Below are 15,978 nucleotides of genomic sequence, written 5' to 3' on the forward strand. Positions count from 1 at the left end.
CCACTTCCGCCCGGCCGTGACGCCGCTTCCGGCAGGGCCCGAGGGCCGCGCCGGGCCGGCGGGGCCTGGCGTGGCGGGACCCGGGGAGCCTGCGGGACCCGGCGTGGCGGGACCCGGCGTGGCGGGACCCGGGGGGCCTGCGGGGCCTGGCGTGGCGGGACCCGGCGTGGCGGGACCCGGGGGGCCTGCGGGGCCTGGCGTGGCGGGACCCGGGGCGGGGGGCACAGCCCGTGCGGCGCCGGGAGGGCACGCGGCCCTTCCCGCCTCTTCCAAGGACCGTGACCCGAAAGCGAGTGACGTTTCACTTCCAGACAGCCACGATGGCTCGCTCAGAACGTCAGCGTCACTCTGAAATACAGCCCTGGAAGGGGCTGAAGCTTTTTTAGGGTCAATCCTATTACTAATCCCCCCTAAAGGAGCGAAACGCCTGGACTGGTTGCATGAGGGCACCTTGAGAAACAGTAAAACACGTAATTTATGCAGTTTTTTCCAAAGTAAGACAGACAATAACAACACCAAAGTCCAGCCGGAGTTGCTGGAGTTCTTCTTGTTTTTATGTAGCAGCAAAGTTAGTCACCTGCAGCCATCACTTAGCCTGTCACTGACAGTCCCAAAGAAGGAAATTTGAGTATTCCATGGAGAAAAAAAAAAAAAAAAAAAGACAACCCTGAATTACCAAAGGTGGTTTTTTTTCACATTTTAATCTGAATTCTGAGATCCATATTCACGCGGAATTCCCTCTAAGTTTGGCTCCTTGTGAGCTACAGCTGGAAGGCACCAAGGAACAGACACACGTCGTACTGCTGCTCAGAAAGTTTCACCAACACGTAACGGGTCACACTCCAAGAAGCACACATGGAATGACATCCTTACACTGCACACAGCAGGAGGGGAGCCCGTGTCTCCTCTGCCTGCACTGTGATGCTGAGGTACCATGGGGAGGAATACAGTTGTACCAGTGCAGTGAATCAAAACCAAACACCCTTTATCTTAAAAATACCTGCTTTTTGATTTATCTAAAAATCCACATCCTGCTTTTTCAGCACATCCTTGGCCTCTCCACCAGAGGGCTGCAGGTTCTGTTGCCTTCTCAAGTAGCTGCATTCTCCTCAGGCCAATGATGTGAAGGGGGAGAAAGGCCAGAGAGCATCCCGGGCTCCATCAAAAGAAGTGTGGCCAGCAGGGCCAGGGAGGAGATTCTGCCCCTCTACTCTGCTCTGGTGAGACCCCACCTGGAATTCTGCATACAGCTCTGGGGCCCTCAGCACAAGAAAGATAAAGACCTGTTGGAGAGGGTCCAGAAAAAGGCCACCAAGATGATCCAAGGGCTGGAGCATGTCTGCCATGAAGACAGGCTGAAAGAGTTGGGGCTGTTCAGCCTGGGGAAGAGAAGGCTCTGAGGGGACTGTATAGTGGCCTTCCAGTACATTAAGGAGACCTACAGGAAAGCTGGGGAGGGACTTTTCACCAGAGAGGGCAGTGATAGGACAAGGGGTAAGAGTTCTAAACTGAAAGAGGGGAGATTTAGGTTAGACATCAGGAAGAAATTCTTCACCATGAGGGTAGTAAGGTGCTGGAATAGGTTGCCCAAGGAGGTTGTGGAAGCCCCCTCCCTGGAGGTGTTTAAGGCCAGGTTGGATGAGCCTTGTGCAGCCTGGTCTAGTGGGAGGTGTCCCTGCTCATAGCAGGGGGGTTGAAACCTCATGATCTTTACGGTCCCTCCCAACCTTAACCAGTCTATGATTCTATGACATCAGCTGGCTTTGGATTAAGGCCTGAACCCCTAGATACCTCTACATTACTTAACTGCCAGATTTTATACTTTATTTGGAGCCCACCTGTTCCAGTGCTGCACAGGTTAAGAGTGTATCATGTATGTACTTAGAGATGCAGCACTTAAAAAATAAGAGTAAACAAGTAATGACCAGAAAGTCTCAGACTTCAGTAAATATACAACAGAAATTCATGTCCAATACTTTGGGTTCAAAAGGTACTTGCTAACATCATGCTTATAGCTTTTTTCCCTCCTTAGTAATAAGCAAGAGTTGTTGACCTCACAGCATCTGTGATAGACATGAAAGATCCAGCTACTGAACTGTATCCCCTGGTACCCTGAAGAGCTGGAGGGTGACCCTATTCTAGACAAGCCCCTGGTACAGCACTTAAAAACCAGGAGGAAGCATTCTAGCTGGCCCTAAGCACTAGAGTTTCCACAGAGTTGGGTAACTGTGTCCTAATGAGGTGCAAAGAGTTAACAACCCAAGAATAAGGCTATAATTGGCAACAAAGAAAGACAGACAAAAGTCCCCTGAATGTAAGTAAAACATTCCTGCACATTACCTGCCTTATTTTGGCTACCAAAAGTGCACTTTTCAAAGAAAATACTGCGCAGTGCAGTGTTGAATAATTTACACCAAACCTGAAAAAGCAGTTTTTGAAAGTAAAGTAACAAACCTTTTTGGTTTATATAGAAATTCATATACACCAAGCAACCCTTTCTGCCTAGCAAATCTCCAACATGTGAGCAGACACTGGGGCTTCCCTTGTGCTTGCTTACAGTTTCAGTTGCTGCTGAAGGTCATGAATTGAGCCTGCACTGCTTTGCAGTTTCTCTTGCACTAGTGGGTCTTCTTCAAATTTGATCATTTCAATTACTCCACTGGTTCCAAGAATACACGGCAGACTTAAGAATACTTCACTGTTTATATTGCAACATCCCTGAAAAAACACACAAAGACAACCTGTCACACAGTTACTTATTTCTGCTCTGTGTGAAGCATGCACTACACAGAGTAACTTGGTTAAATTCAGCAAGGATATTCCATCATATGGCATGTTTTGTGTATGTAAAATGCCAATTATTTTAGATCCTGGGTGCAATGGGTTGCTGTATAGAAACTTTAAAATATTACTGTACAGATAAAAAATCTTGAACCATGCCACCACCCTGGAGGAGTTTCCCATAATAGATACATCAGACCTCTAAAATGCAGGCAGAGCTTCTACTACAGAACTACTGTTTAACCAATTACTTAGGTAGAACAAGCAGGGATGCCTGACAGTACAGTATCATTAATTCTTTTAGGACTGAACAAAAATAAATTTACAAATGCAGCCAAAGACAGCTACCTAGGGAATATTTTTCAAGTGTTGATCCAATATTCATTCAGTGAGAGACTTCATTAAACTTGCATCCCTGTAATTCAAGTTTACACTGTAGATTTTATTTATTTATAGGATCTGTATGGCAAAAATTTACATTCTGCATTTACTCTGCAGTTTAAGAGGCTTGTCACTCCTCTACATCTGCATTTAGTTCATATATGATTAAAACCTTTACTTGAAAACTTGATAATGAAATTAGGTCTAAGTCTGTGCTTGATAAAATGAGGAGCCTGCTCAACTTCCCTGTATTGGCACATGCAAATCACCTTTCTGAAGCCCATAAATAGAAGTGAACAGTAAATGTTTCTTCTTGGGTTTTTTCCCTCATATGAAATGACTTAATGCTTTAATAAAGCTTCTTAGGATAAACTTTAAAATAAAGGTTCAGTTTACAATTTTAAGTTAAATATAGTTTCTCAACATAAAGTATCAAGGAGTAAAACAGCAGCTGATCAAATAAAATACTGGCAGAAAATGCATTTTATACTTTCAAAGAAGATACTGAATTATTTTGGCCCCTGGAAAAATCTACATTAAATTCTAAGCACTTGGAAACTGCAACACACACATTTCTCTTCATTTGCCAAACCCAACTATTGTGGGGAACTGGTCAGCAACCTTGAACATATCTTCCCTCTGGACTCTAGTATTTTTGGGACAATAATCCACTTTTAATACTGGTCTCAGATTAACACAATTTATTGCTCATTTTTGGACTAGACTTGAAATTCGCTTTTGGAAGAAAGTAACACAACAGTTACTGCTACTTTAGAATGGTTTCTTTAAGTGAGATGTCTGTGCTGCTAAAATTAATGGTCATATTCAGTATTTATAATGTAACTACAGTGCCAACCAAAAATATATTCATAACACATTTACCTTTGCCAGAGTGGATACAGAATGAACCTTTCTTTTATCTCTCAGTATACTGTCAGTCAAATCAGCAACTGAGAGCCCAACAGACCACGATCTCTGACCTTTCTCCTTGAGAATTTCCATAGCTCTACATAAACAAGGAAAAGGAGAAAAACATCATGTTTAGATTTTAATTATTTCCATTTTGGTTTATACGTAAAACCCAAAAGACAGATTAAGTGTATTTTATCAGGTAAAGTGTACTATAAAAACATGATTCTCTGTTTTGGAAAACAACAGAAAGGAACTAAGATTTGCTTTAAATAATGTCTTTATGTATATTTTACACAGAATAGTAACAATTCTATGTTTTGTCAAGAAGTGTAACTGATATGTGACTAATTAAATAAGGTAAATTGATCCAAACGTGTACTTTGCTTTGAAGTAAACTGCTTCCCACAAGCTCTAAGAAAAGTATGTCAGAAGGCTTGTCTACTACTTGAAAAAAACACAACACAACACAATTGAAATGGCTGCTCTAGTATTCTAGTGTATATTCTACAAAGCTTATCTTGTCCTTAGATTGTCAGAGGCACATTACTGAGAACTGCAGAAGAACAGTGGGCACATGTACACATATATGACAGTGAATGACACTCAAGACCTACAACTCCCTATAAACTCAGTGTGTGAACATTTTAGAGCAAACTTTCTCCTTTTCACAAAGAGGTGAAGGAAAACACTCTGCAAACTTTGAGTGCCCAAACATGAATAAAAAAGCATTAAGGGTTATCATGGTGTTACCTGTTAGCCACCTTTTCCCTTGAGTTACGAACAGCCATTGCTTCAGTTTGATTTGCAATTAAATTACCACTGGTCCATGATGGTACTAAATAGAAACAATCAACATTTAAATGCACATCTAAAAAATGACTAAATTAGGTAGCAGATAAGGTGGGGAGCAGAAAATAAGTAAATATTTCAAGCTTTCCACATTTTCCTTCCCCCAGAACAATCCCAACGTGGCTGATGACCTTCTGAGGTTCCCTGGACTGCTGAAATAAAGTCTATAGTAGCGCCTTGCCAGACACACTTGCTAAAAATGAAGTAATACATAACAATTCTTACACTAGTGGTAACCAACCATATATCACATTTCCTCCATCTTTCATTACCTCTAACTTACATGGTTATACCAAATAAAAAGCATTGGAAGTTGTATTTTCTATATTTATTTTTTTACTGTGACAAATGTCAAGTACTTTTGCTCCCACTCCAGATCTATAGTCTTGGGCATGCACCAAAACTGTATTATTGTATTACTTAGAACCATTATTATAAAAACGTACCACCCTGCTTATGACTGCCTTCATTTCTCATTTACTTAAGCACTGCCAGGATATTATATACTTAGTCACAATAACGTATCACTTTACCTTTGTCCTCCCCTTGTTCACCAATGATCCAAGTGTCTTTTGCCAACACCTGTGCTTTCAAAAGGTTTGTCAGTATATATTGAAACCTCTCAGCATCTAGGTTGGTGCCTACTCCAATAACTCTGCTTTTGGGAAATGCACTCAGCTTCCATGACACATATGTCATTACTTCAACTATATGTGAAAGAAAAATACATTGAAAATTAAGTACCACACAAAATTTAACACAACTGCAAATTACGAATCACAATTATTAAAATCTTGGGACCAAGTTGTTTACTTTAGAAAAAGTATAAGCATGTAAGAACACATCAGTAATTTATTTCAGCCTATAACCAAGGTGAAGAAAATTCACAGCCCAAGTAGAGTTTTAAGAGAAGTGAAACTTCAGAATGAGTCACCATGCTTCCTCAGAAATCTCACATGCTGCTAAATTTAATTCAACCAGTGTTTAATTCCTTCTCATTTGGCAAGTACTGATCTCCATCTCCACAGCTCTAAATGGAAGGGTAGGGTAAGAAGCGCTTGAGAAATAGAAAAGGGCTGTCTTCAGTGTGCTTACAGGACTGAGAGGCTCACATGTACTTCTTTCCCTGTTTTTAAGTAGTGTTTTTGCTTTGTCTTAGATCAGTGTTACTGACCCAACAGATTTAAACTTTCCACCCAAACATGGCTGCAATATTTACTATCAACACCACATTATGTATATTAGTAGTATGTGAGCCTGACTGTATGGCACATAACACACATGCATCTCTCCTTACTGCACAGGAGAAATGTATACATCAAACAACTGACAAGACAACAGCCAATGGCTATAATGTGTAGATAGTCAGGTGGAAACTATGTACAGAAACTATGTACAGAAATACATACCTTTATACAAAACAAAGTATACTATTTTCTTTTATCTTGGTAACAGTAAAGAAAAAACCCTCAAAGACAGTGTCCTGCTCAAAGCTGAAAAGGAAAACATCTTTCAGAGTAGCAAAAAATTTGGACTAAGTGGATGCATTTGGCAGTAGCATATTTTTAAGAGGCCAAAGGGTAAGTCAGCTGAGGGACAGAATGTGAGGAGAAGCACCAACATACCTGGATGAGAAGCAACAAGGAGAACCGAGTTCTGACTGTAGTGTGATATTGCTGGGATAATTCCTCTGAACAAATCCACATTGCTTTGTATAACATCAAGGTAAGTCTGAGCATTACCCAGAGAATTAACTGTAAGTATCACAACTTTTGAATCAGCTGAAGCAGAAAAATCTGAAAATATAAAGAAAATACGGTTTTAAAATTTATATCATTTTATTAAGTTTTGGATGTAAAACAAAGAGCCATCCTAAAGGCTGAACTGCAGCATCCAGCCTCATTAGGGATTCTTTCCCTCCTGTCTCCTCCCATGTTCCCCAGCATGGAATTTGGGGCACTTCCACAGCACCTGTAACAGCTCTCCCACAGAACTACTTTTCCCATTTCATAGTTGGTAAACACAGAAAGCAGATGCAATTTGTCCAAGATAACATAACAGAGACCAGAGAACATCTAGATGGGGTTGACATATAAGCTTTTCCAAGTTTTCTTGGCAAGAGAGAAAAAAAAAAAAAAGCATATGTGAAAAGGCTCCATTTTTACTCCTCTTTTTAACAAAGTGGAAAGACTTTTACTCTTTCATCTGAGGCTTCTATAATTTTTTATCTTATAGCTCAATGAAGGACATGTAGACAACCATAAAGTGTTCCAAAAGTCTATTTATTAATTCAGAGACATGTATCTATTAGCCCAAGAAGAGACACAACTACATTTGCTTCAGAAATTCTTAAGTCAAAGCTGCCTTGAGTGGGTAACTCTGAATATCCGAGAACCCTACAGGTGATCAACCTGGACACAGAAACAAGGTAATTTGACTGTCACACACTTCTGGAACCAGCTGAAACCAAAGCAGAGGCCAAGTGAACTGACAAACTGGACATAATTAATACCAGCTTGCCCCAAGTGTACATATAAGCATACTAGATGTGTAAGTATTTTGTAACAGTACTAACAGCATAGCCAGCATCAACATACAAGCTTTCTCTACCACACCTAAATGTAAACCTATAATAGGTAACCACAAAGGCACAAACAGAGGTTTGTGGTACAGTTGCACAACCATGGTTCAGAAAAAAATGTGCTATCAGGAAAACCTGCAAGGTAAGACCAAAGGATGTAGAGCAGGCAACATCAGGTGCAGAATAAGCAGGTAAGATGCCTGGTGGAACCAGAACAAGTCCCTGTCCCTGAAATAAGATAAGTAACATCAGAAGCACAAGAAAGTCCCACATTTCATCTTGCAGAAGTGCAAAGAGCAAAAAAACAAGCTGAAACCAAGTTGAGCAGGTTGAAGTTGCTCGATTCAGTTCCAGCTTCCCCTGTAGAAGAGCTTTCAAGCTGCATCACATCAAACTCTGCAACTAAGGCCATCAAGGACTGTAGCCATCATCACTGATTTTGGGGACATGGCATCAACTCTGTCAAATTGTACACACACAACTAATTGAGGACAAGATTGTTAAGAGCCAATTGTTTGAATATGCAGTGATAATGATTCAGAACTATTGGCCATGTGCATGTTTATGAACACCAATTTAGGTAAGAAGTACTTTGAAACTTACCTCATACTTTTTAACACTGCTCTCAACATTATCTCTAATTCCCTAACGTTTTTTGTTTTTTTTTCTCCCTTCCTTCCCTCTCTCCACTTATGACACTGAAGCAGTAGCCTGTCTTCTCTCTGTTTCTGTGCAAGTCCAATTTCAGCATTAGCCTCTTACCCTGGAAGTATAGACTATGTGCCAGAGCATCTGTACCTGTCCAGGTGTCCTGCTCTCATTAAAAAGAGCACAAACACAAATAGCACTCAGGCCCATTCCAGCAACAACATCTAATACCTTTGCTGATCTCCACATTTGGCAGAGCAAAGATTTCCAAGTCCATGGTCCCTCCTTTTGTTGCACCTTCAGAAAGATCCAAAAGAACCACCTTGTCTGCAGCACCCTGTATGAATAAAAAAAACAATGCAGAACAACAATAAAACAAGCCAAAAGTTGTTCTAGTGGGGGTGAGGAATAAAAAAAACAGTATGTCTCCAATTGCAGTGTTTGTAAGGTGTATAAACCAACCAAATGCCTGATGAAGATTTTTGTCAAATAATAAGAAAAATAATTTAGTGAGTTGAATTGGATAATGACTCATTACAAAGAAACCAAAAACCTCACAAAACCATCTCTGGGAAGTTATAAATGTTGAAGTTACTCTTATAGCCATAATGAAGTATAGACCATCTATAGACTACTCTTCCAGGGGACTAGGAGATCCCAGTTCTAAGAGTCCAACATTCGGGCAAAAATCCTTTACCTAAGGATTTTCAAAACAGGTGAATTCAATATGCAACCCTCTGAATTCAAAAACTTGACTGAGAAAAACAGGCAGTTACTAACACTCTGTGTGTCCGTAAGTTAACTGCAAAGCAAATTACATAAGCAGTGACAGGGTTATTAAAACTGCCGAGTTATTTCTAAATGTCAGACGCTAAGAACTAGGTTGGAACTTTCTCTATTAATCAGGTCTGTTCCTATTTATAAGAATTATGTACCTTTGCTGCAACTGCTAGCACACACGCAATGCCAAGATCTCCAGCTCCAACAACAGTAATTTTGTTAAAACATCCTTCATTTTTGCTTCCACCCACTTTCTGCTTTGATTTCATGTCAGTGTCTCCTACAATTCAAAGAAAACCACAAATTTAAGTGCTGGTCAACACTGTACTATGAAGAATTGCTGCTTCATAAAGGATCACAGTTTTGTCAGGCTTAAACCAAATTACATAAACTTCTTCAAAACAGTCAAGCCTAAACACAAACATTTCATCACAACTTGCAAGGTGTAAAACACAAAATATCCCTCTCTGGATAGGAATGTTTTTTCACTAAGTAGAAAATATTAGCATAACAATATGAAGAAGCTAGACACTAAGACCATAAAAACAATACTCCCTTTGCTACTGTTTCAGGTGTGTGTATATACCATGGTCCTACAATTTGTAAACTATTTTGTGTCTTGAAAAATACATACAAAATGGATTTTGATTAAAATACAATGATCTGAAGTTGTTTGGCCAATGCTACTGGCAACACAACGATTCTCAGTCTGACTATAATGCAGATTTTAAACAGAAACATTGAGATTGATTGACTAGAGGTATGTATTGTGCACACACGTGTCAGGATGAAGAACAATGGAACTGGAGCCATAAAACACCCAGATAAGGAAAACATGAGAATCATGAAATTCAGGAATTTTGCTCAAGACTTAAAATGGGTGAGATAAAAGCAATGACGCAAAAATGCGTCGAGAGCATCCTCTCTCGAATGGGGTGAAAAGCAAGTCCAAAATGAGCTTGTCACAACTGAACAAGGAGAACCCAAGAGATAGGATACAGGCCTAACAGCCAGCACTCCCTGTCCTCAGTGTTGCACACCAGTGACTGTGGCCAGACGAGTCTCAGGGATCACAACTGTGGACGTGAGTGTGAATGAACAAGATCTGAGACAACCACGAGACACAGAATTTTGGTGCAGTAATTTCCAATAGATGAGTAGGACCAAGTTTACAGCATTTTTTGGTAGGCTTAAACAGAAACACATCCAAAATGGGCTGTTTAAGCAAATAAAGAGAACCTGAGCTCCCAGTTCAAAGACAGGCACCTTTGATTATATAGAGAAAATACCAAATAGTGTGGACACACAAACACCAAAAATTCAGATATTAAAATGGTGTAGGCATCTTTGTGATGCCAAGTAATAACAATAAATAAAACAGATATTGTGTAGGAACATTAGAAACAAATATATGAAAGCTTCCACACCTTCAGTAATCTTTGCAATGTATGAGAGAAGTTCCGCTTGCCTGGTTGCATCAGAAGATGACAGTGAATATAAAGGGAGCTCTTCCTCAAATTTTGCAATCATTTCCTTGATTAACCCAATGAGAGTTGATTTAGGCTGAAATACAGCAAGACAGAAGACAGAACAGTTGACTAGTCATTTCATACAGTGATAACAGCTATAAGCAGCACTACTTCATAAACAACCACAGCTATACAAAATTTAAGTAAATTAACACTTTAATAAAGACAGAAGGTAAATAAAAGTCTAAGAATCTCTATCTTGATAATGAAAAATACATTCCATCTTTTTCAGAAAGCTGGCATTCATTAAATAATTTTTACTGGCCTGGCAGTAATATTTAAATTATTTATCTAATGCAGTGCATAAAATCCTTTAGCAACAGCACTGGCTTTTGAATCTCTATGCTAATGTTTCGAAATTCTGCTGGAAGAGACATACCCAGAAGGTAGGAAATTCCACTGAACTTTCTTGAGGGATACTCATTTGGTCTAGTATTATTATGAATTATTTAGAGCACCAAAGGAAAAAGTATGGAAGAGTTCACATGAGGCTTGTACTGTTTTTAACAAAGTCAGTCCCTTTTAATTCAGCTTAAAATAATTCTCCTTACAATCACAATCACTTCAGACAGTCTGAAAGCTGTAATTTCAAGAGTTGTAATATTCTGCTTCTCTTTGCATAATCATTACATTTGTAAGATTAACCAAAAATGCAGAAAATTAAAAGTCCTGAACCCCATCTGCTCCTCTCCATCGATCTCCATGTGATATCACATTTTATTCCCAAATACTTTCCTCCCCTGTCAGCCACTCCACCTCTTACATGGCTCCAGTTTTGCAGGTAGGGCAAATAAATCCTGCCATGTGCATCAACATGCTTTCCCACTGAAATGCCCATGTTGACAGTTGGCTTCAAGAAGCAAATGGGAGGAGCAAAGGGATGAGAATCCAGAATCCACAGATGAATAGGTATGTTATAGGAGTTACCTGTTCAACACAAAACAAAAGCTATTGCTAACTTCTCCATTGCAAAGAGGCACTAAAAACCAGGCATGTAGGCATGTGATTCACACTTCGTAGTATCAAAGAAGAAAAGCCTGACAGGTGATTTCTGAGATTCATGCTGGAATGTTTTTATGTTCCTTAGGCTAGTTAATAAAAGCAGACTTGTGTGGATCAACTTGAAGTGCTACCAATTGTGTCTTTCTTAATAGAAAGCTTGTTTTGTTTCCCAGGGCATTCTGTCAGCCAACATGTACCCTTTCCCAGGCAAAGAAATCTCTTACAGCTACCCATTTCATACTTATTTTAGCACTCAACAACTCAAAAAGGCATCTGTTATGAGCTTTACCTCAGACTTCAAAGGCTTTAAGTAAAAAAAAAATAAATTACCTACTAGTTATTTCTGGACACTGCCTATACAAGCAAAGGGCTTGTAAAGTTCATGCAACCTCCAGCAGAACCAAAGAGTTTGCCTACACAGTCTCAAATCAACTTGTTTTTTAATAGTTAACTGACTTATCCAATACCACCTTATTTCAGCACCTGTGAGGGCATGAAGGCACTTGTTTATGCAGTAGAAGTGGCTTCTGCCAACTCATGCAAAATCCTTTAGAGCCACCTTTAAAGAAGCTGCACAGTGTATTATTAAAAGGCAGTACTCCACACATTTTACAATTAGATTCATAACTGGTAAAGAAATTATATTTGACTTAGCTTACCATATTTCACTGGAACAGTACCACTAAAATTCAAGAGGTCCTTCTGGGATCCATCCTTGAAGGCTGAAATTAAAAAGATTATTTTAAAAAGTAATAATAATAATAACATCTTTCAAACCTTGCATGTCAATCCAATCCCCAACTATCAATATACAAGATTAAATTTTCTTTAGAAATCAAACACACTGCTCCTCAAAGAATCAAGGTTAAAATGTTACTAAGGTCCCTGGTCCCTCTTTGAGAAAATTCCTTAATGTAATCTTAATGAAAATTGCATTGCTACAATTAAGCACATAATCAGTCTGAAAATCTCTTATCCTGAGTCATTCTGGTACTTAGCAACTTTCCATCAGGGAGGGAACTTTCAAGCTGAGGGATTCTGGAAGTCACACTTGATAAGCTAAAGACATCAAAACACTTTAAATACAGACATGGGATATGGGGAAAATGCTGTTACATATAAAGAATTTAAAAGAGCATCAATCTTCTATAATTACTGACAAGTTAATATTAAATGTAATTTAGTGAATGAGTCGCTTAGGTTTTTATTTGCATGCATACTCAGAAGAGCTTGGTCACATGGCATGAGAAATTTTATTGCAAGCCAAAATAAAGATAGGAACACAACTGAAAGAGATCCACACTGTTTAGATTCTCTTATATACAGTCTGAATCTCTGGCAAGTAAGAATCACTATTAGTTCAAAGTAACTGTATAACTTCTTACTGTATGTGTTCATAGAGAATGTGAAGTTTGGGTAGATCTTGTTAACATTCTTTATTTCTTCTATGGTCAGGTCTCTGAACTTATACTGGGAAGAGGGGAGAAATAAGTCAGAAAAAATTGTTTTATTTCAAAGGTTTCTTCTTTCATTACCATGGTAGGGAAAAGGAAGGGAAAGCAGAAACACAAGAAGGGCAAGATAATAACTACTTGCAGAATTTTAAACAGTTTTAGTGTGAAATAAATTATAAAAAAATTAGAGCTCGAATTCTGAACATCAATCCTCTGACATCATATACGATACACACCTATGCAAACAGAGGCTTAATAAAATTTAGTCTCCTCTGCACACAATAATAAATGTTGTCTTATTACTGACACAGTTACTACTAAAAGCTCAGATCCACCTGCACACATTCTAGAAGTTTCATAAGATGTCAATTACCGCAAACATATTACTTGTGTAATGAGCCTCTGGGAAATTTTTTGCATGTTAAAGCTGTCCTTGAGAGCTGAGAAAATTAAAACAAAACAATCCATCCTTCCTTCCTGCCTGCAGAAAAGCAGCCGACAGATTAACAGAAGTACCGAAGTTTGAAATGCAACCTGAAAGCAATAATAAGCAAGCATGAATCACTGTTTCTTCATTTAGACTGTCCTCAGCCATTCCAATACTACAATTTCCAAGAGACGTCCACATCTTAAAGTTAGGGAGAATGCTTTCCATTGCCTAGATGAGAGTATCTGTTCCTCATTTAGGAAGCTGGAGCTGTCCCAGAACCCTCACCTAAGCAAACTCAACTGCAGCTGGAGCTGCTCACTGCTTAGGAATACCTGTCACGAAGAAGTAGCTAAATTCTAGTCTCTCCAGTAAGGCACCCACCAGAAACACCAACAATCCTATAGCAATGTGGCTGGTGCAACTGTTTTCCACTTTGTACAAGAAAACACAAAGCTGCTGAGAAGAAACACCTTTTAGCCAGTGTCTTGGTTTGAGCCAGGATGAAGCCAATTGTCCTTTTACTGGTTTTTATTTTCTTCAGTAAACAGTCTTTTAAGCAGCACACCTGCTGCAAGTAACAGCAAATTTTGCAGCTAGTGGACTGATAACATCAGAATGTTTATAGATACTGCTGAGAGTCCAAGGACACTCTGCTCTGCTTGTTGAACCTGCTGCTTCGGACACTAAAGGAGCAGAAGACTCGTATCTACAAGACTCCTGTGGGAAGGAGCAGACTAGACAGAAGACAAAGTTGGCAAAACAAATTATTCCATACATATCATATTAATTGCCAATCTTGAGTCAAACTGTGACAATAATTTATTGGTACCCAAATGTGAGACTGTATTTTAAGCCCAGGTTATAAATTCCGATTAATTGGTGAATTATTGGAATTCACCTCTGATAAGAGGAATCCCTCAGATAGCAGTGGGCATCCTTTCTGCTGAATATACTGACGGGTTGAAAACCGACCAGACTCCTGCAATGTTTTTCCTGGACCTTTGTCCCAATATGCAGACATATACGTAGCATACAGCCAGGATAATACTGCTCTGTGTAGTTGTTCTTGTTATTATTTTATGGTTTATCAAGAAGACTATAGCCAAAGCCATGATCTATCATGCAATGAGCTATTTGGTGACAGCCAGCTTCTACACAGTCAATCTCACGGGATACTGCAAGGTAAAAAAAAAAAACAACAACCAGCAAACCCAAACCAAAAACAAACCCAGTGGTGTTCAAATTAGGAATGTCTACACAACTTAAATTTAACACATTTTCAGAAGCATGAGTACATCTAGTTGTGAAATCAGAGCCACCTTTCCCCAGCTGACCCCCTTCTCATTCTTCACATGCAATGAGGCATCCCTATACATATTCTGCTCTTTTCCAGAGACCAGAAGGTTTATGAGGCGAGTCAGGGACAGACCTCTCTCGCTTTGCACCGACAATTCCTTGGCAAAACTTCAGCAGGCGCTCCCCGGCTCCTCACGCGGAAATCAAAGCGCTTTTACTTCAGAGGGACGCTATGAAGATCAATCAGCGTTTCCAAACACTAACGCAGGGCCGGTCACCAACAAAATCCCCCAGGAAACCGGGAACTCCTCAGGCAGAGGAAGGCTTCCACCCCTCGAGTAACCGTGTCCTGGAGCCGAGCTGGGCGTCGGCAGCTACCGAGTTATCCCGCGCGCTGCGTCCCCTGCACCCGGCCTGAGCGGCCGGCATTCCCTCCCCAGGGCCGGCATTCCCTCCCTCCCCAGGGCCGGCATTCCCTCCCTCCCCAGGGCCGGCATTCCCTCCCTCCCCAGGGCCGGCATTCCCCCTCTCTCCCGCCCGCCCGGCAGCCCTGCCCGCACCTTTCCCAGCTGCTTCCGCAGCGCCTCCTCCGCCAGCGCCATGACGGCAGGGCCGCCTCCCGGCCGCCCCTCCCGCGGGATCTCCGACGGGCGCTGCAGCGCCTCGCCAGCCCGGCGGGTGCCGTTGCCAGCCGGCGTGGCTGCACCCACCTGCCCGCCAGGCCGCAGCCTCCGAAATAGGCAGAAGTCGGTGAAAAAAACCCAAACAAACAACACCCGCACAAACCCCAAGGCTTTACAGCTGTCCCGCTTAGCCACGCTCTTCAAGGCGGCAGGCAAGAGCGTGTCGGCCGCGGCCGGAGAGCAGAGGCCTTGCAGGCTCCCCAGGCGCTGCTCGCGGGGCAGCCGCCTGGCAGGGGTACCCTGGGCTGCCATCGCCTGTGCTGGGAGAGGGAAACCTGCAGGAAAACGTCACCGAGTCGCTGCGAAAGATGAACAAAGGCTTATCTGGCAGCAGCCGGACAGCGCTCAGCTGCTGCCCTTGCCTGCCTGTGGCTTCGCTCACTGAGATGCGCTGAACCTGGCTGGCTCTGCGATGGCAGAGAGCTAATCTCGAGGTACAAGACCACACGTAGATGTTTACAGGGATTCCAGGAGGTTTTCTTTTCCTTGTGTGTTCGCAGTATAAAAACGGATATGCAGCTTCATGAAGTTAGAAGTATGGGAATAAAAATATAGAAGGAACTTCTTATATTAATCTCTTATTTTTTTAAGCCTCCCTGCCACACAGCAGAAAAATGCCTTTGGAGAGCAGGCCGTGTGTCTGATGGCCAGT

At 41.1% G+C, this 15,978-nt stretch overlaps 2 protein-coding genes across 7 annotated transcripts in view; one reads left to right on the forward strand and one right to left on the reverse strand.

The window, feature by feature from the left end:
- TMEM86A (transmembrane protein 86A) overlaps positions 1–15,978 on the forward strand; it is a 526,280-nt gene that overhangs the window by 422,493 nt on the left and 87,809 nt on the right. The gene's annotated exons all lie outside the window — the stretch shown is intronic.
- UEVLD (UEV and lactate/malate dehyrogenase domains) lies at positions 2,432–15,265 on the reverse strand. 5 transcript variants are annotated; one of them, XM_051622263.1, is made up of 13 exons: positions 15,204–15,265; positions 14,777–14,873; positions 12,849–12,933; positions 12,123–12,185; positions 11,225–11,388; positions 10,360–10,495; positions 9,088–9,212; positions 8,384–8,489; positions 6,549–6,719; positions 5,457–5,630; positions 4,825–4,909; positions 4,045–4,168; positions 2,432–2,718 (listed from the first exon to the last, which is right to left on the reverse strand). In XM_051622263.1, exons 3-13 carry the CDS (start codon positions 12,859–12,861, stop codon positions 2,554–2,556), a joined length of 1,326 nt encoding a protein of 441 aa, XP_051478223.1. In that variant the 5' UTR covers positions 12,862–12,933; positions 14,777–14,873; positions 15,204–15,265; the 3' UTR covers positions 2,432–2,553. The 5 variants fall into 5 exon arrangements, with proteins under 5 accessions (XP_051478223.1, XP_051478222.1, XP_051478228.1 ...); XM_051622262.1 differs by lacking the exon at positions 14,777–14,873; XM_051622268.1 differs by lacking the exons at positions 12,849–12,933; positions 14,777–14,873 and having other exon boundaries at positions 15,204–15,264.

This window comes from Apus apus, chromosome 5 (genome assembly GCF_020740795.1).
Source record: "Apus apus isolate bApuApu2 chromosome 5, bApuApu2.pri.cur, whole genome shotgun sequence".
Lineage (NCBI taxonomy): Eukaryota > Metazoa > Chordata > Aves > Apodiformes > Apodidae > Apus > Apus apus.